At 45.6% G+C, this 20,963-nt stretch overlaps 1 protein-coding gene across 9 annotated transcripts; it reads left to right on the plus strand.

Annotated features, from left to right (window-relative positions):
- Window positions 1–187: 187 nt before the first annotated feature.
- Window positions 188–16,000, plus strand: NFYA (nuclear transcription factor Y subunit alpha). 9 transcript variants are annotated; one of them, XM_014872717.2, is made up of 10 exons: window positions 188–302; window positions 2,417–2,504; window positions 4,400–4,486; window positions 6,594–6,740; window positions 8,686–8,817; window positions 9,479–9,584; window positions 10,021–10,187; window positions 11,215–11,388; window positions 11,986–12,087; window positions 12,827–16,000. In XM_014872717.2, the coding sequence occupies exons 2-10, from the start codon at window positions 2,430–2,432 to the stop codon at window positions 12,878–12,880; spliced, it is 1,044 nt and encodes a 347-aa protein (XP_014728203.1). In that variant the 5' UTR covers window positions 188–302; window positions 2,417–2,429; the 3' UTR covers window positions 12,881–16,000. The 9 variants fall into 9 exon arrangements, with proteins under 9 accessions (XP_014728203.1, XP_088036676.1, XP_088036680.1 ...); XM_088180550.1 differs by having other exon boundaries at window positions 4,400–4,483; XM_088180554.1 differs by having other exon boundaries at window positions 4,403–4,483.
- The last annotated feature ends 4,963 nt before the right edge of the window (window positions 16,001–20,963 follow it).

Consider the following 20,963-nt stretch of genomic DNA (forward strand, 5'->3'; position numbering starts at 1 on the left):
CGCGGGCGGGCGGATCCTCTCCATGGTCGCAGCGCGGAGCGTTCCGGCCGGGGGGCGGAGCCCAGGGCTGGGCGGGGCCCGTCCCGCGCCTGCGCGCCACGACCCCCGCGCAGGCGCAGCGGCGTCGGGCAGGCCGAGGAGCGCGGTTGGGCAGACGCGGCCGGGCGGGGCCCCGCCCCTCGCCCCCTTTGTCCGCGGTTGGGCGCCATTTTGCGCGGCGGGCGAGTGCGGGCGCTGATTGGGCTTCGGGGCCCCGCGGCGGAGCCAATCAGCGCGGGGCGCGGACCGGGCAGCGCGGCACGGTGAGCGCGAGCGGCCAATATGGAGCCCCCGCGCGCCGGGATTGGCGGGGCCGCGGCCACTCAGGGGCTGAGGGGGGAACCGGGGCCGGGCCGGGCTCGGCCGCGCTGGGGCTGCGAGCAGCGGGCTCGGGGACGCCGCGGTTGGGCCGGGGGCGCGGGGTCGGGCGCCGTAGCGGGGCCCGGCCTTTTCCCCCGGCGGTCCCGCAGCGCCCCGCCCTGCCCGGGAGCCTCCCCGCTGGCAGAGGGGCCCGGGCTGCCCCGTCCGGTGTCGCTGTGCGCGGTGCCGCCTCCCTGATGTGTCCGGGCACGCGGTGCTCCGGCAGCAGGGCCGGGCCGGGGCTTCCCGCACTGAGACGACGGCGCTGGGTTATCCCTGCATTCCACAAGGAGTCAGGGCTAAGCTGGGCTCAGCGTGTCGTGCTCAGCCCGCCCCCGTTAAAGCCCGGCCTAGGGGTGGGCGTGCGGCTCGGCGGTGTCCTGCGAGCAGCGGGACACGGCAACAGAACCGGCTGTGCCCGTCTGGGGCTCTGCTCCGGGCTGGACACGGGCACGGGGATGCTCTGCACATCCCGGGCTGCTCATGGCTCTGCTTTGCTTTGGTGTGGGGTTGGTTGGTGAGGGAACTGTTCCCGCTGCAGCTATATTTGTAGAAATATAAATTATGTATCTATATATAAATATTTGTATTTTTGGAGCTCCAGGAATCTGATGATCCTAATGAGTCCCATAAAACTCAGTATATTTTTAATATATAAAAATATGTACACTTACAGTCTCTATATATGTGTATATTTAAACTATACATATATAATCTATATAAATATGTGCTGCTGGAACTGGAGCAGTCCGTGGTTCCTGGAGCATTCCCGGTGAGGAGGAGCTGCCCATGAGCTCACTGGGGGAGGAGCTGCCATCCTCTGCCATTGATTGATCCCTGATCTTTAATATTTAACTTGGCCACTCTCTGTTTAATGAAGGGATGAGATAATCCCTCGGAGCGTGAGGATCCAGCACTGGTAGAACCTTGTCCAGAACTTGCTGGGATTACAGAGCCGTTAATGTTTTAATTAAAGATTTTAATTTAAGGCAGAAGTGAAGTATCCGGTGTGAAATTGAAATGAGCAGCATTTTCAGAAGGAATATTTATCTTCTTTTATTCTGGCTGTGAAAAAGTGTCAGGAAATGGGCAAAGGATGGAGCTCAAACAGCAGCAGTAACCACAGCAACGGGTACAGAGAGTCTGGGACTTAATCCTGCCAGCATTCCTTGAAAAACTGAGGGAGCCAGAGGTTTTGTTGCTTTAGATTTGGAAAATTAACGTTCCAGGCTGTGTTTTCTTTCAGCAGAGTAGCAGGAACTTGTTCAGTCGTGGCATAAATCAAACACCTCACTCGAGCAGGAATTCTGTTGTCGTTGGGCCAGTGAGGAGAGAAGCAGTGGCAGGGAAAAGATGTTTTTATTTCAGCACAGTGTCGTTGATGAGTGCAGGGAAAGGGCCAAGGAGTGAGAGGCAGCAAGAGGATGGAGGTGCTGGGAAATCTGCTGGTGGTTCCTAAAATCCACGAAGGATATATTTGAGTATATAAATAGTTCTTTAGAGAAGAAATTCCTCTCTGTGAGCGTGGGGATGCCCTGGGTTAGGAGCTGTGCCTGCCCCTGATCCCTGGAAGTGTTTAAGGCCAGGCTGGAGCAGCCTGGGATGGTGAAAGGTGTCCCTGGCCACCCAAACCATTCCATGAGAGCAGGAGGAGAGGGAAGAAGAAGGAGGAGAGCGTGGTGTGCAGTGGGAACCGAATTCTTGAAGTGCAGTTTGGTTTCACACCTAAATGTTGCATTTCCTGAGGCTTTTCCAGCAGTGACACTCCTGGCTGGAGCCCAGGATGTGCAGACTCAGAGAACTGGTGGAGTCCGTGGAATCTGGGACAGAATTGAGGTGGTTTTGCTGCTCACTCGGGCTGGATGTGCCTGAAGTGCCCCCTGTGTTTATTGCTGGGATGGAGCAGCTCTGGGGGAGCTTTGCTCCTGGTTTGCTTGGCTTGGCAGCTGCAGGGGGAGAGGGGCAATTCCTGAGCCTGGGGACAGCACATCACCTGATTTTTTTGCTTGTCTTGCAGGGGCTGAGGCAGCATGGAGCAGTACACAGCCAACAGCAGCAGCTCCACAGAGCAGATCGTGGTGCAGGCAGGGCAGATCCAGCAGCAGGTATGGAATGTGGGGATGTGGGAATTGCATCCCTCAGAGGGGCACAGCAGCACAATCCTGATCCTCCTGGGTACCTGCTCACCTGACTTCTGTCACCTGGGCACTGGTGGCACCTGCCTGGAAGTCAGAGTAAATGTGGTTTTTAAAATACACGTACTGTATTTTAAAAATAAAATAAAATTTAAAAAATGTACATAAAATTAAAATTAAACTGCAGTGCAAGTACCTGAATTTCAAGTGTACAAAGTACCCGAGTGACCAAATGTCAGTGTAGCAGGGAGTTTTCAGTGTTTCAGGGAGTTTGCAAAATGGTAGTGACATGGGGAAAGTAAAATATAAAGACATATAAAAATATATTACAACATCTCTGAAAATGGAGCAAACAGAATATTAACAGAAACAATTAATTGTCAACAAGAAAAATTCTCCCAAAGTTGAAATAGATTTTGTTGAGGCCCACAGAGATTTCCTCCAGCTTTATCAAATGAACATTTGTAGAGATTCTTTGTTTCAGAACAACAGGTGGAGCAAAACAAACACACAGAACAGGAATTGAACCAACCATGCAGCTTTGGATGAACTCATCCATCCCACGAAGAAATTCATGTTTCAATGTGCAAAATACCAGGGCTGAGTTTTGAGGACTTACTGATTTTGGCTGTTAAGCTTTCCATATTCAGATTTGGGGCTGTATTTTCAGCTGCTGCTGAATTTTTGTTGCATTTCTGTTCTAGTTCAAGGGGGTTTGGTGGTTTGCCATGCATCCCTGGGTGATGTTTTCAGGGAGATCTGCTTTGCTTTGGCCTCAGCAGGGACCAAATCCTTCCACTGGGTTTAGCTGGAGTTGACTTTTTCAGCCAGAACAAGATTGCACTTGAGATTAAAACATTTTATATTAAGGATTATCCAAAATACCTGTTTGCAGCAGATAAGCAAAGATGTAGTTGGTTTATTGACATTTTCTAGAGAAATGGAGATAAAACCATCTCTTGGCTTTCATTTGCAGTACAACTTCTTAAATCCTGTGTCTGACATGAAACATTTTGCTGAAATAATTTGTTTTACCAGCCTGTTGCAGCACTTGGGAGGGAGCTGTGCTTCATCTCCCCATGCTAACAGTTACTGGGAATATTTTGGGACTCTTAGCAAAGAGGCTAAAGATAGAAAAGGCTTTTAGCTCTGTCTGCTCCTGCAGCCTGTCCAGACTGTCCCTCGGGGTCACTGGTGGGCAGACACTGACACAGGGGTGGCACAGATGAGCTCAGACAGGGACAAACCAGTGTGCCCAAAATCTGGAACCCTTCACAGTGCCAAACCTGGCCAGTGAGCAGAGTAAAACCCTGAAACTGAGCTTGAAATCCTGCAGAATTTTCCCTCATGTTCCTTCTGAGTTGGGATATTGAGGCCAGAAACTTCAAATCTGAAAACCCTGAAACTGAGCTTGAAATCCTGCAAAATGTTTCCTCCTGTTCCCTGTGAGTTGGGATATTGAGGCCAGAAACTTCAAAACTAAAACCTTGAAATCCTGCAGAATTTTCCCTCGTGCTCCCTGTGAGTTGAGATATTAAGTCCTGAAACTTCAGAACTAAAATTCTGAAACTGAGCTTGAAATCCTGCAAAATTTTCCCCTCCTATTCCCTGCGAGTTGGGATATTGAAGCCTGAAACTCCAAAACTAAAACCTTGAAATCCTGCAGAATTTTCCCTCCTGTTCCCTGTGAGTTGGGATGTTGGAGCCTGGCAGTGCCACATGCAATTCCAGGGAGCTCCATCCTTAGGTTTGCCGAAATTCCCATTCCTGCTGTTCCTGGAGCAGTGTGTATGAACCCCACCCCCCTGTCCCAGCAGTGTGTTGTGCATTTCCATGTTTCAAGCTGTCCCTGTTCCTGTTCCCAGCAGCAGGGAGGTGTCACAGCTGTCCAGCTGCAGACTGAGGCCCAGGTGGCATCGGCCTCAGGCCAGCAAGTCCAGACCCTCCAGGTAGTGGTGACCTCTCTGATTGTGTTTCTGAGCACTGCATGCCCCTCCCCAGCACCACATATCTAATGCTGTGTTTTCCCAGGCTTTCCAGGAGGAGCAGTGGGATGTGGAGCAGGAATCTCTGCTGGCTGCTGCCTGTAGGGTTTGCCATGGGCTTGGAGCTGTTCCCCAGTGGTTCATTTCTGTGGTTCAGTACGATTTCAAAGTTAAAAACGCTAAAATGAGTCAGGATAAACCCCAAAGATTTCCTGTAATTCTAAGGAAATGAGGGTTCTGAGCTGCTCCCTGAGGAGGGCTCTGCTTTCCCTGCATGGGACAGACAGAGGTGGTGCCAGAGCCTGAGCTGGGACAGTGGAACCTTCTCACCTGTGACTGAAAGGGCACCTGGGGACAGCACTGGCCTCTGTGGCACTGAGAGATCCAGTTTCTTATTTACCTGTGAACAACACAGGGAAACCCAGGAGCCATGTGAATCCAAACAGAGTTTTGGAAAGAAATCAGTTTCAGTGTGAAGTATTTCCTGTCTTGCAGCCTCCACTTCTTAACTCACCCAGGCTTTCCAGGAGCCCTTGGCAGAGCAGTTGTCAGACCCTGGGCAGCCGTGGCAGTTTTGGACTCAGTGTTCTGGGTTTTGTTTGGTTTGTAATTCTTCAGGGCAGGGAGGTTCCAAGGGGCTGGGATGGTCCTGCCAGGTGCAGAATTAACACAGCATTTTTTATGTTCAGAGTTCAAATCTCAAAAACTGCCTGACCTGGATTGCTGGGCTCACTGGGGCCTCTGGTTGTTGTTATGTTCTCCCCACCATTTTTAATTTTTTTTTCCCCCTATTTTGCCTTGCTCTGATTCATTAACAAAAATCCTGGAATGTCTTGTTTTCCTTTCTGCTTCTTGGATATTGTGCTGCTGCCTGTGCTTCTCTGTGCTGACCTGAGCATGCTCCTCCCTGTGTGATCCAGCCCAGGGGCTGAGGGCTTTGGATGGGACATGGACAGGCTGAGGGACAGAGTGGGGACCTGGAAACTCAAAATTCCCAGGGCAGGATTTGGCTCCTCACCCCCAGGAACTCGGTGACTTTACCATATTGTGATGCTCTTGTTCCTAAACAAATGGGATTTTGTGATCCCCGAGTTCATGAGACTCATTTTGCATTTAGGCCTTGAAGGCAGAGAATTTTTCAAGATGTGTTTGGGGAATTTGGAGATTTGGCAGGTGAGGGGGTTCAAACAGAGAGATTTTCCCCTTGATTTTCTTTTCATGGGCCTTTTTCCCAGAGAGATACCAGGTCTGAGAGTCCAGAGATTCTCAGGCCAAAGTTACCACAGAATCCCAGACTGGTTTGGGTGGGAAGGGACCTTAAAGCTCAGCCAGTCCCAACCCCAACACCTTCTCCTATCCCAGAGTGCTCCATGCCCTGTCCAGCCCATCCTTGGACACTTCCAGGGATCCAGGAACAGCCACAGCTTCTCTGGGCACCCTGTGCCAGGACCTCCCCACCCTCACACATTTATATTTATATTTATATTTATATTTATATTTATATTTATATTTATATTTATATTTATATTTATATTTATATTTATATTTATTTATAATTTCCAGTCTAAGCCTTTTTGGGCCCAGAAGTGGCTGCTGCTCATCCCACTTTGACTTTTCCTCCCCGAACTCCATTTAGTCTTGCTCCAGTTACAATTTCCCTCAGTAACCACAGAGTTTCTCTCAGCACATCCCATGCTCTGTGTCAGTTTGGAAATGAGAATGTTGTAGGCATGAAATTGGAGAGAGCTGAAACCACCTCTGTCAGAACAGAGTCTCTCAGTAGGAATTAAAAACGAGTAATTGTGAGGTGAACACTGAAGTTTTTTTATCCCACTTTGCTTTTGGGCTGTGCATGAAAATAGTTCTTATGGCTGAAAAACGTGGTTTTCATGCTTTATAACGACTGGACTGCAAAAGCAGCAGAGAGTTCCCTAAACCCACAGCACATCCTACAACTCACAGCTGCATTGAAGCAGCTCAGTGCCTGTTCCCCCATTCCTCTACCCCCACGTGGGCACAGGTGAGCTCTGGGGCTGCTCTGGTGGGTTTTTCATTGTTGCTTTGTTGTTTGCAGGTGCAGGGGCAGCCTCTGATGGTGCAGGTGAGCGGGGGGCAGCTCATCACCTCCACGGGCCAGCCCATCATGGTGCAGGCAGTGCCCGGGGGCCAGGGCCAGACCATCATGCAGGTGCCAGTGTCGGGCACACAGGGGCTGCAGCAGGTGAGACACAGCCCTGGGGGGAAGGAAATGGGTTTGGAAAGAGTTCTCAGGGCCTGGCAGAAGGATCACACACCTGTGTGCAAACACAGATAAGAGGTGTTTGATAAGAGATGAGATAGGACATCTTATATATAAGATATGTATATATATATATGTATATAAGATGTGTATAAGATGTATATATATGTGTAAGATATATATATATATAACTTATCTTATAGGATAAGATCTTGGAGATAAGAAATGCTGACTTAGAAATGCCATGGAACAGGACAGATGTTGTTCAGAGAGAAATGGAGCTAGGAAAAAAAGTTTCATAGGATGGCCTTGCAAATAAGACTAAATAAGACTATTTCTTTGGAGAAATAGAACTATGAAATATGAACCATGTAATAGAACCCACGAGGGGTGATTTTAGGTGATTGGCTTCAAGGTATTTTACAGCATGATGTGACAAAAGCTGACAGGCCAAGAAATGCTAATGCTGTGTTGTAATTAGGAAATAATTGGCTTCTGGTTGTGATGGTGTGAATTATAACATCTGTATTGTCTCACCCTTCATGTGAGACTGAAAATGGATTAAAAGTTGTTTAAAACACCTCTCAGTTGCCCCAGCTCTGGGTCAGAAAAGAGCAAAATCCAACACCCCTGGGGGCACTGCACAGCCTGGGGACACTTTGAGATGCTGCCACTGCCACACAGAGCTCAGCACCCCAGAACCAGCCAGAGGAGGTGCTTGGTGGCTCTGGTGTGGTGGGAATGAGTGCAAGTCCTTTATGAACTCAGTTTTTATGTTTTATGGCCTGGTACAAACGTTTTCCATCAATTTAGATTGTTTTAGATCAAGCTGGGTTGGTTTGGGGTTTTTCATCGTGGAATGATTTGGGTTGGGTGAGACCTCAAAGCTCATCCAGTTGCACCCCCTGCCATAGGCAGGGATACCTTCTCCAAGAGCAGGATTTTGGATTTTTGTTTGTTGGGATATTTTATCTGGCCCTTGCAGTGTAGCTGGGGATCTGGTACCTGTTCAATTTATGGCTCAGAAAGAGGATTTGAAACAAAATTATTTAAGAAAGCTTCCTGCAAGTAACTTGTGCTTGAGCCCCTTTAATATGTGATGGCTGAAGGGGAATTTAAACATCCCTGTTGCACAGAAGGCAGTAGTGAAGGAGGTTTAGAAAATGGATTTTTTTGGAAGTAAATACTTGTTTAAAAGACAGTTGGTGAATTTAAGGAGGTGGTCGAAGTGTTCCTCAAAGGCAAAGTGAAGAACTGTAACCATGGCATAATGAAAGTGTCCTGATGATTTAGGGTGGGATTTAGGAATCCAGCACAGTCCAGGAAGGTAAATGATGTCTTGGTGTTCTGAGAGGTTTATTTAATATTTCCTTTGTTGAAAATCACTGTAATTTGTATGAGGTTCTTCTCAGTCTGGTTGGTGGAGGAAAATCCATAGCTGTGTTTTTAAACACAAACTTCAAACCATATTCCAGCTCTTCTTTTTTTAATCTAAGAATGTTCCACAGTGGTGCAAAGACTCTGCAAAGCTGAGGACAGTTTGATATATCCCAGAAGTACTTCTGAGTGCTGGATAATTAACACCCCACAGATGTCTTAAATCTTAGTCCTCCTCTTCCACCTGACTATTTGTTCCCAGTGGATGTGAATAATTGATTTCTCCTGAGTGATTTATTGTGTAAGCAGTGCAGAAGTGCTGGAGCACAGTGACACAGCACCCTGCTCCCTCTGCCCTGTGTGGCTGTGTCACAAGGAGCAATCCATTAAAACTCCTCATTTTCAACTGGAAAAAAAAAAGAGAAGAACTCGCTGCTTCCTTTTTCTGTGCAACACTAAATCACCCTCAGAGATGACTTGGTCATGCTGAGGTGAGGAGGGAGAAATCAGAGGCATAGTTAATGTTCCTTTCTGACTCTTTCTTCCACAGATTCAGTTGGTCCAGCCAGGTCAGATTCAGATTCAAGGTGGGCAGGCTGTGCAGGTACAGGGGCAGCAGGGCCAGACCCAGCAGATCATTATACAGCAGCCCCAGACTGCAGTTACTGCTGGCCAGACACAGGTAACTGCACCAGCATGAAAGGCTTTTCTGCAGAGGAGCAGGAAGAGAAACTTGACAAATGAACTTAAAATGTGGTTAAGTGAAAAAAAAAAAAAAAAAAAAAAAAAGGAATTATTAATATTGAGGAGAACTTGAGATGAAGTGTCATGTTTTTGTAGTGTTTCATACATGACTCTGGGGCAGAAAAATTAGATTGCATGTTTTTCTCCATCGTGTTTCTGTATTTTATTGGTTCGTGGTTGTTTTTGTCTCTTTGTTGAATTTTGAAAACATGAAGCATTGCTAATTCCATACTTGGGCCATTGTGTGCAGTAGTCCAGTCACACCTGGGGTTTCTGCTGATGCTTTTGGTTAGGGCCAAAATTCAAATTCGGAGTAGAACAGTTCTTTCTGGTTCACAGTGAGACAGGAAACCTAGAATTTGTTTATTTTTTTTTTTTTTTTCATTATTGAACTGTTGGAAAAAGCATCTTACATGTGCTTCAGGTGTTTGATCTCCAGGTATTTGCTCTGTGCTCCAGCCTATTTCTTACTGCTGCTAACGAGGCAACAGAAATAGACACCTGGAACACCTCAAGCACCATGTGTTCATTCAGCAATTGTAACCACTGGAAAAAAAAAGGGCGATTTGTAACATTTTTGTGCTCTTTGTTTTGTTCAGACCCAGCAGCAGATAGCAGTGCAAGGCCAGCAGGTTGCCCAGGCTGCTGAAGGCCAGACCATCGTGTACCAGCCTGTGAATGCTGATGGCACCATCCTGCAGCAAGGTAGGAGGGCTGGGAGGAGCCAGGACACCTCTTGGAGAGGCTTTTAATTTATTGAGGTGTTTGTGTGCTCTGCAGGAATTCATTCCAGGGTTCTTTCCCCAAAAACAGAAAATCTCCTTGTCTCTGGCAAGGGCTGGTGGAATAAAACCCTTTAATTTTGCTTTTCCACCTCAAGAGTACATAGTTACTCACAGTGAGGTTACAAATGCAAAAACCAGGAATTCTGCTGGAATTTAATGCCTCACTTCAACACTTTTCCTGACTCTCTGCATGTTTTGGAAGGATGAATGAGTAAAGCACAGAAGTGGGACTAATGCTGTTCCCTTCTTTTTGTGTGCGTGTTCTCGTTTCTTTTTTTTTTTTTTTTTCTCTCTCTTTTTTTTTCTTTTCTTTTTTTTTTTTTTTTCCTTTCCTTTTGTGTTCTACTTCCTTAAAGTTACAGTCCCTGTTACAGGCATGATCACCATTCCTGCAGCCAGCCTGGCTGGAGCCCAGATTGTCCAAACAGGAGCCAACACCAACACCACCAGCAGTGGCCAGGGCACGGTCACAGTGACACTGCCAGTGGCTGGGAACGTGGTCAATTCAGGGGGAATGGTCATGGTAGGTGTGAAATTCCCACTGCAGCCTCTGGAGGCTGAGCTTTGAGCTGTTTGTACTCAGATCTAGCAGGATTTTCACAAGGGTAGGGATAGGACAGTGGGGATGGCTCTTAAGCTGAAGGAGGGCAGGGTTGGGTGGGATTTTTGGGAAGGAATTCCTCCCTGGAGGGTGGGGGAGGTCCTGGCACAGAGAAGCTGTGGCTGCTCCATCCATTAGGGATCCTAATCCAGGTTGGAGCACCCTGGGATAGTGGAATGTGCCCCTGCCCATGGCAGAAGGTTGGATGGAATTGGGTGATCCTTAAGATCCCTTCCAAGCCAAACCATCCTGACAAACTCTTGGCTGAGATTCAGACACTGTGGTCAGTCCTCTCTGTAAGTTCCATCAGTTTAAAGTTTAAACAATATAAATTTTCACCTTCAAAGGCCTGGATCCTGCTGTCATCTTTGCTCTGGATTTTCTCTCTCCCACAGCAGCCCGGAAATCGAGAAACTGAAATCCAAACTGAGCTGTGAGCTGATGAGCAAAGATTAAAATAAATTGAGTCACTTCTGGTTTTCTTGAGGATCCCTTAGGATTTGTTTCCATCCTTTATAGAGGCTTTTCCTGCCAATTCCTATTTTTTGTAGTGTGAGCCTCTTGAATGTTGTTGGTCCCCACTAGATGTCAGCAGCTCTGCAGTGTTGGCTTAGAGATGCTCTAAAATGAAATAAGAAATAATCCAAAAGAAAGGGAAACACCAGCCATGTCCTGTTTGTTTAATTGTCCAAGAAGCAGCAACACAGTCAAGGAATTGTATTGAAATTTTCCCTTTATCAGGAAAACCCATCAGAACTGATAAAGAATTGATTTATTTAATTTGGTTCTGCACTTTGAGAACAGCTTTATTGCTCCTTTTCATTTAAGTAGCTGCATTACCTGAGCACTTTGTGTTTCAATATTGAGGTTTTTAACGAGCTTTTTTATATGTGTTTAATGACCTTTTTGTGTGCTGAGCTGCATGAATTAAACCATCTCCTCTGTACAGATGGTGCCTGGGGCTGGCTCAGTGCCTGCCATCCAGAGGATCCCTCTGCCTGGAGCAGAGATGCTGGAAGAGGAGCCCCTCTATGTCAATGCCAAGCAGTACCACCGTATCCTGAAGAGGAGGCAGGCACGAGCCAAGCTGGAAGCAGAGGGAAAAATCCCCAAAGAGAGAAGGGTGAGGATCAAACTCACATCTAACACTCAGATCTTGCTCTGTGACAAAGGCACAGAATCCCTGCTGGGCTGGAAAATGAGGATTAGAGTCTTGGTGTTCCTCAGTTTTGCAGTGGTTTTGGTGTTAATCAGCTACATCAGTCAATGTTTTCAAGTGTCTTGAGGATAATTCTGATACCTTTGGGTGTTTTTGGGAGTGGCTGGAGTTGTGTGTGAGCATGCCCTGACTGTCAGCATGGTGTGTGTGGGGCAGGGATGGATGGGGACTGGGAATTTCCTCTGGAGAGGCAGTGAGTGGGAATCTGTGGGGCAGGACTGGGAATTTCCCCTGGGAAAGCAATGACTGGGAGTCTGGGATAGGGGATCAGTGGGGACTGGGAATTTCCTCTGGGAAAGCAATGACTGGGAGTCTGTGGGGCAGGGGATAGATATGGACTGGGAATTTCCTCTGAAATGGCAGTGAGTGGGAATTTCCCCTGGGAAAACAGTGACTGGGAATCTGGGATAGGGGATCAATGGGGACTGGGAATTTGCCCTGGAGATGCAGAGAGTGGATGAGTGGCTGCTCCCTCACCTGCTCCTTCCCTCCCTGTCTCAGAAATACCTGCACGAGTCCAGGCACAGGCACGCCATGGCCAGGAAAAGGGGAGAGGGGGGTCGCTTCTTCTCCCCCAAAGAAAAGGACAGCCCTCACATGCAGGTCAGTGGGGTTTGGGGAAAATCCCCTTCCAGCCCTTCAGGACACACAGCAGAGGGGTCTGTGCTGCTGTGTTTGGGTTTTTGGGCTTGGCTGCTGACCTTTATCCCCCCCTCCTCTGAATTTTTCAGCCTTCCCTGCCTTTAAATTTATTGGGAATTGGGAATAAAACCCTCCTGTAACTGCTTGTGGAGAGCAAGGGAGTTAAATGACAATAATGTGGATAGAAGTGTGTTCACTTTGTAGTTGTTAGGATAAATAAGTGCACACAAACATTCTGTGTTTGTAAAACAGCCTTTCTGGTTGGGTGCTGGGGTGTTTTTTCAATTAAAGGTAGAGACACCTTATCTTTACATCTGATGGGAAATTGAAAAATGGGAATATCTGATTCTTAGCTGCATCTTGATTTGTGTAAAAGGCATTTTTCAAAGGGATGGCCACAATGGAGTAGAATGAACAGGTTCAGTGGTTGCTTTAGAGCAGTGCTTTGCCTTTAGGGAATGTTTCTTATTTTGAACTAAAATCATTCCTAAATATTGGACCAGTGCAAAGTCTTTCTAAATACCAGAAACAACGAATTAATGGAAGGTATTTGGATTTTTGTGTCCCTGGCCTGTAAAATCCAGGAAAAAGACATTTTTGAAGATGAAGGGAAGTGCAGGAGTGTCTCCTCCTGTAGTTGTGTGTGATTCTCTCTGCTTCATGGAAAAATTGTGGAATTTCCAACCTTTTGTGTCTGCAGGATCCATCTCAAACCAACGAGGAGGCAATGACACAGATGATCAGGGTCTCCTAACCCCTGCTTCCAGGGAAAAACACCTGAAGGGAATTCCCATCCCTCCTGCCAGCCTGTCCTGCCTGCCCAGAGTGTCCAGTGAATCCTGGAGTGGGACAATCTCCATGTCACAGCCTGTCCTTTTCCACAGAGCAAGCACCACGTGTCGAGGACGTGCTTGAGGTTTTAACTCTACAAACAGAACCTTCCAGACTTTTCCTTGGTGCCCTCTCCTGATCCAGCACAGGGAATTCAGAGTCTGAGCACTCATCCCTTTGATTTTTCCTTCCTTTTCCCACCTGGATCCCAGTGGCTCAGTGCAGCTCAGCCCTGTCCAGGGACAGATTCCAGCTCCTCCTGTGCTGCCCCACAGGCAGAGATTTGTTATTCCACCCACTCCTCACCCCTTTGGACTCGGTTTTCCCTGAGCTGGGCCCTGCTGTTGCACTTCAGACCCTGGCAGAAACTGAAGGGGATTCTTTTCAATTCCACCTTGTAAATGTGTAAAGAAGCTCTTCTCTGGGAAAGGTTCAGCCATGCAAACAATGCTAGAAATAGTCGAGGTTACTGCAGGACTTGATGTGTTGTGTCTCTGTTGCAAGTGGGGGTGGGAGAGGGGGTTTGTGGGGGGGATTGGGTCAGTAAATCAGTCTCTGGGTGGTTTTGGGTGTTCATTGCCAGTATTTGTTGCTTTGGAAGAAAACTGGATTTGAGTATAAAAAGGATTGAAACTTTTGAGTCTCTTCCAAAGGATTTTATTTTTGTTGTTGTTTTTGTTGTATTTAAATCTTCTTTTCTCACCTGCCAGTGAAGTCCATGGTTCCTCCAAGAGATGTGGAACCCTCAGTGTCACAGTGGTGGCACTTGGCCATTGCTGGGATGGAGTTTCTGATGCCTGAATCAGTTCTGCAATTCCAGAGTGAGGGATGGATGATCCAGGACAGCAGCAGCTGGGGCAGCTCAACCTGAGGTACCTGAAAGACTCAGCAGATATTGAAGGCAGATATTGATGAACCTTTCATGCTTTTTATAAATTAAGCTCTTAAAAACAAAAGAAAAGTAGCACTTAGTGAAGGAGCAATACTTACATTATTAAAAAATAGGATTTTTCCATGACCTACAGCTGGCTTTAGGCTGAGCATCTCCACAGACCAGAGCTTTAATTTCGATTCTAAGCCTGCTCTGTTATAATTTGAATTTTGGTGATGGGAGCAGTAGTTAAAAGCATTTAACAGGTGATGTCTCCCCATTCCACTCCTGTCCCCTCCCACCTCGATGAGCTGCTCTGGGGATCATCTGCCTGCTGGATTTTCCAGTTTTTGTGTCCTGTAGCTCAAACTGCATCACAGCAGTGAAGTTTGGGGTTGGGAATATTGCTGGGTAAATGTGAACCTGGCCAGGTGAAGCTGAAGAATGAGGAATTTTTGAGGAAATGCAGGCAAGGATGGGTGAGGATGGGTTAAATTCAGTGAATGCTGATATCAAGTGACAAAAAAAAAAAATGCAGCTTGAAAATTATATTTCCTCCCATGTTTTTTAATTTGGCTAAAGACAAAGTGGAGGACAAATCAGCAAGTTGTAGGGGAGTGGGAGGATACAAAACAACAGAGCCTGGAAAATTCTATTTCCTTTGGATGAAAGAAAAATATTCCAGCTGAGAGTATGGAGGAGAAATGTTGGATCCTTGTTGTGAGCAGGCAATCCTGGAGGAAGAGGAGCCTGTCCAGGTGTGGGGATGCCCTGTGGAAGGACAGGGGGGTCAGCAGAGGGGTTTGGAATTGGCTGCTGGCTCTGAGTGCAGCTCAGCTCCTTGGTGGGAATTTTGGTTCCTTGTCCCCCTCCCCACAGCTGGAGCAGGGAAGGAGCTCAGGGACAGCTGCAGGAGGAGCTGACCTGGCAAATAAACTTCAGTTTTTGTCCTGAGTTACACCAATAATCTCACACTCTGCTCACAACTCTTAATTAGCATTTATTTCTGATATTTATTGATTTATTTCAAGGGCGTTTTTAACATCAATGGCATTGTCAGGGCCTCTGGTTGCTTCTGCCTTCAATCCTTGCCCAGTTCCAGCACAGTGCTGCTTTTCCTCAGTTCAGTTTCCTCCTGCAGCATTTCCTGGGGTCTCCCCCATTTCAGGGACATGAAGCTCTCCTTAAGGGATTTTAGTTGGGTTTGCAGCATTACTGTAAATATTTTTTTTTTTTTTTTTTTGGAGCATCTGTACATTTTGTTGGTGAAATATTTGTGTGCTGGAGTAAGAACCTCTCCATGATGTTTTTTACTCTTCAGTTGATGGTAAATCTCTGTCCTGAAACATCTTTTTGAGAGCTGGAAGTTTGGGAAGCAAGATTATAGCTCTGACATAGATTTTGTTTCTTTTCTTTTTTTTTTTTAATGAGTAATTACTTTTCTTAAAGAACTTGTAAACTTTTTTTTCCCAATATCCCTTCATTTCTAGGTTCTCTGATCTGCTGTTGTAGGTTGTGTGTGAAGAAATACAGATTTGTGTTCTAGAAAGTCTTATTGTTAATATTTTAAATAGTGATGTGAAAGCCTGAGTGCTCCTGTCCTATTTTTATTTGTTTTGTGTTTATTTTATCACTGTGTTTATTTGGTGAGAGGTTGGAGCCAGCAGTCAACACCACGGTACCAAAAATATCTGCTTTGTATTCCTGGGAAATGGGTTAAAATTGGAGACACGTCCAGTTCAAACCTCCCTAGTAATTAAATGAGAATTCTTTATAGATTGGCTACACTTGAGCAAAAACTCCACTTTAAAGAGTGGGTGAGGATGAAAGAAGAGGCTTGGGGAGAAATGTGTTTGATTGACCCAGAGCAGTGAAGCATCAAACCCATCAAAACCCAGATTTAAAGGAGTGTAAAGAACAGGATTTTGGAAAAAAAAAAGGTCCTCAAGTGATGCTAAATGCATGTTAGAAAGGGGAAAAAATAAACTTTTCTTTGTGAAGGGGCGTGGGAGGGTCCTGAGCTTAACATAATGTCAGGCAAAGTTTGTACATAGATCAAAGTTTTTAATTTTTTTTATATGATGCATTTTTTCAAGTGTATTTTGGTCTTTAATAGATGCAATTGTAAGTACTGTGTACACTCTCCAGCTAATAAAATTTATAAACTGAGAAGCTTTTAATCTTTGTTGGGAATGTTGTGATGGGGTGTGGGGAGGGCAGGGGGGGCTTTGGGGTGGGGGGAGAGACAGCCCTGACCTGTCCTGACACAGGGATGGATGATGGATGATGGATGGATGATGGATGATGGATGGATGATGGATGGATGGATGATGGATGGATGATGGATGGATGATGGATGAATGATGGATGATGGATGGATGGATGATGGATGATGGATGGATGATGGATGATGGATGATGGATGGATGATGGATGATGGATGATGGATGATGGATGGATGATGGATGATGGATGGATGATGGATGATGGATGATGGATGGATGATGGATGGGTGGATGATGGATGGATGATGGATGGATGGATGATGGATGATGGATGGATGATGGATGGATGATGGATGATGGATGATGGATGATGGATGGATGATGGATGATGGATGGGTGGATGATGGATGGATGATGGATGGATGGATGATGGATGGATGATGGATGATGGATGGATGATGGATGATGGATGATGGATGATGGATGGATGATGGATGATGGATGGGTGGATGATGGATGGATGATGGATGGATGATGGATGGGTGGATGATGGATGGATGATGGATGATGGATGGATGATGGATGATGGATGATGGATGGATGATGGATGGATGATGGATGGGTGGATGATGGATGGATGATGGATGATGGATGGATGATGGATGATGGATGATGGATGGATGGATGGATGATGGATGATGGATGGATGGATGGATGATGGATGATGGATGATGGATGGATGGATGATGGATGATGGATGATGATGGATGATGGATGGATGGATGATGGATGATGGATGGATGATGGATGATGGATGATGGATGGATGATGGATGATGGATGATGGATGGATGATGGATGGATGATGGATGGATGGATGATGGATGATGGATGGATGATGGATGGATGGATGATGGATGGATGGATGGATGATGGATGATGGATGGATGGATGATGGATGGATGGATGGATGGATGATGGATGGATGATGGATGGATGGATGATGGATGGATGGATGGATGATGGATGGATGGATGGATGATGGATGGATGATGGATGGATGGATGGATGATGGATGGATGATGGATGGATGATGGATGATGGATGGATGATGGATGGATGATGGATGATGGATGGATGATGGATGGATGGATGGATGATGGATGGATAATGGATGATGGATGATGGATGGACATCCCTGTCCTGACCCCCTGCCCTGGCCTCACCATGAGCTGATGCAGTGTCTGCAGTGAGTGAATGTCCTGCTTGTTCAGATAACACCCAGTGGAAATCCCTGCTGCTCATCCAGCAGCTGCCAGCACCAACCATCTGTAGAAATTCAAGACCACAACTCAAATTAAGACGAATAAAAAACATAAATTAAAACCACAGCCAAGAAACACACACGCTCTAAAAAGGCAGACTCAAGAAGCAGCCATGTAAAACAATTCTTGGAATATAAAAAAGGGTTTATAGAAAAGTTTGAAAATGTATAATAGCTCAATGAATATGCAATAGGCTAATAAATTTACAGGAAACCCCAAAACAGCAGGGGTGCTGTTTGTTTCTTTTTATCTCTTTGTCTCTTATTATCTTTTATTAAACCTTTAAAAATCTACCAAAAAAACCCCTTTGTTCTTGATACTGTCATTGTTTTTTAGCTCAAACACTGGGCTGAATGAAGACCTTCAAAATGAGCTTTTTTTCTGTGTTTTGGCACAAAAAGACTTTTCCTCTTAGGAGGATTGGGTGGGCTTTGAAAGCTTTAAGAGACACAGAATTTCCCAGAGTCCTGCAATCCCTGTGTGCATGCTGCTCTTCCCAGGATTGGCAGTGCACACTCACTGCAGTATCAGAAACAGTTAATGGAAGAGTTCAAATTGACAAGAGATAATTCATTGTACAAACTGCACAGCAACATTTCAGCATCTCCAAACCCCCAGAGCACAAAGCTGGGAGTCATCAGTTCATTCCAGAATTGGTCAATGCAGGGATGATCACAAGAAAACCCCAAAGCAACCAAACAATCCAAAAAGGAAGGAAATGACAGAGTGTAAGATCAGGACAGGAAATGAGGAAGAAATCGGTTCCTTTAGTTATTATGATTTAATTTTCTAGCTTTTTTTTGTTTCAAACAATTTGCAGTAGAATAATAAAATCACCTGGGATATAATGGTGAAAAAACTGGTATTGTGTGGCCACATCAAAGCAGCCAACAGAATTTGCTTTTCTCTCTCACCCTCACCTTCAGCTAATAATAAATATTATTATTATATGTATTTTACATAATTAATACTTTTTTAATATTTTATTAATTTATACAAAATTATTATATTACTGTTATTATTACTATTATTTTTATTACCATTATTATTATTACTATTACTATTATTATTACTATTATTACTATTATTATTGTAAAAATTATACAAATAAAATAAATAAAAAAGAAACTCTCCGAGTTTATCCAATCCATGGATTTATTCCCTGCCTTTTCACTTCCCTTCCCTCCCCTGCCACCCAACATCCAGGCTGGAGTGTTCCAGCAATCCTGATATCCAAAAATTAAACCCATTTTTGTGCCCTTTTCAGCATCCTCCGTCTCCAGCTCATGGAATTAAGAGGAAAATCGCAGTCAGCTGAATTTGGGGATTTATTCACAATCCCTGAGGGAGGTTTGCTCATATCACCACCATAACAGGATTCTGTAGTTGGATCAACAGGGGTGTAATTTGTAATAAAGTCAAGCTAGATTTATCCTGGAGCACGGGTGTGTGTTAATAAACAACAAACAGGGAAATACAGAGTTATTTCTTTGTAAAACAAGTCAATACCTTGGAGTGTAAATTCCACCCCAGGAGCTCAAGCTGATGACAGTTTAGATTATAAAGTAGACAAATATTTTCCAAGAATCCCTTTGTTTATTAGAACATGTCAAACGCATTGCTTGTTTCTCTGAGGCCCAGGAAAAAGCTCATAGGTTTAAAATAAAGCAGATTTTTATCAGAGTTATCAGAATGGGCAGTAATTAACACTTTTTTTTTGTGATTATTTAAGTGCAGAGGAAGCAGCTCCTTTGGCCTGGCTGTGATGCTGTATCAGCTGCTGCCAGGCACAACCAGTTCCTTTATTTGGGTTTGTAACTCCCTGCTATTTAAAAATACAAGAATTTGGCAAAGCAAATGCACCACAGATTCCCTCTGGGTTTGCCCAGGGTGCTGTGCTGTTAGAAAAGTGCAGTTTATTTTCTTATTTTCCAGGGGAATTGTGCATCCAGGTGTCTCCTTTCCCTCAGCAGCTGGGTACAAACCAAGCTGGGCGGTTTTGACTTCTGAATATCAGCCTTGGTTCATCTGCAGCTGCAAAGATTTCCTCCTCGTCTCATGAAATTGGGGAAGAGCAGAGAGGATGTGTGGCAAAAGGGAATGTGAGCTCAGAGAAGTTTAGGAAACTTGCACAAATTGCATTTCCTAAGGCTTAAGGGACTGGGCAGAGTCAGCACATGAAATATTTGGGGTGATTGCAGGTACAAAGTTCTCCTTCGATGAAGATTTTTGATGTTCCTGCAGATTCAAGGCCAAGTTAATGATCAGCATCGTGGATTTTTTTTTTTGTTATTACCACGAGCAGAAAGAAGCAGCGTTGGATCCCACAAAAGTGGGGTTTTTGAGCTTTCTGTGCTGTCTGGAGAACACTGCTTTTGACCTGGGGAAGGTTCCAAATTTGAGTGATGGAGTTAAAATCACGGGTGTGCAGTGAAATGGAAGTGTGTGATTTCACACGGTGAAGGGTTTTAAATCTGAGCTTTTCATAATATTGTAAAAGTATGAGACAAGATGGAAGATTTTGGGTGTTGTTTCTTTCTGTCTCCTTCTTCCTTCTTCTTCCTGGTTTCAGGCAGTAATTTCTGGTTGGTCAGTCAGTGTCACACTGAGGATCACAGGAATTTGGTTATTGGGTCAAAAGGAGAAATAATAAAGGTGTTAATTCTCTGTTGGGCTGTTCAGCTGGATCTGGCTCCATTTTGCTCACTTTTAGCTGGTGGCTACAGAACTCTCTGTACTTTAGATAAGATTTAATAAACAACCAAGCCTGAACACGAGAAAATTCATTTCCTTCGTGTTTTATAATCCTGGCTCTGAGTGAAGACAGCAGAAATTTCAGACAAGCCGCTAATTAAGTGGTGCAAATAACATCGCCCCGTTAGAAAGCAGAAGGGCTGGGACTTGCTCACACCCAGAAGTGGCTGCGTGTGCCTTGAAGGAGGTGTCAGACAAACAACAAACCCAGGCACCTTTAGCCTGGGAGCTCCAGGAGGAGCCTCGTGCCCGCAGGGGATGGATGGAATTGTTGGATAATCCCCTGGAGTGGTGAACCTGCATTAAAAAAAAAAAAAAAAAAACGGGGGATTTCTGGTTGGGGTCTGCCAAAGTCCATCCCTTTTCCTGCCGTGAAGGACAGAAACTTTTTTGAGTATAAAACTTTGCCTTTCCCTGCTCGTTCTAACCCTGACTCAGTCCCAGCTCATCCCTGCCTCCCTGGCCAAGGGGGCTGTGAACACCCTGGCTTCTGGGGTGACAAGCTGCAGGGGCAGGAAAAGCAGCCAAGAGGATTCAGGAGTTTCTTTAACTTCGAAAACCTTTTCCTTCTGCTGGAGGTGAGGAGGAGGAGGAGAACAGCAGCCACCAGAGCAGGAAGGAACAGCCCCAGGAGGGCACAGGGCCTGCAGGGAAAACCAGGATATCTCCATTCCTATTTACCACGATGGGGCTCATCCGGGAGGGGACTTGGTGTGCTTTACACTGGATTTTGTTTCCAGGATAAAAATTGCAGGGCATCACCCCTGCTGTGTCTGTCACAAGGGGGGATCTGGATCTGACCCACGGCCACAGGGGATCCCTCCCTGCAGAAT

Source organism: Sturnus vulgaris, chromosome 29 (genome assembly GCF_052056855.1).
Source record: "Sturnus vulgaris isolate bStuVul1 chromosome 29, bStuVul1.hap1, whole genome shotgun sequence".
NCBI lineage: Eukaryota > Metazoa > Chordata > Aves > Passeriformes > Sturnidae > Sturnus > Sturnus vulgaris.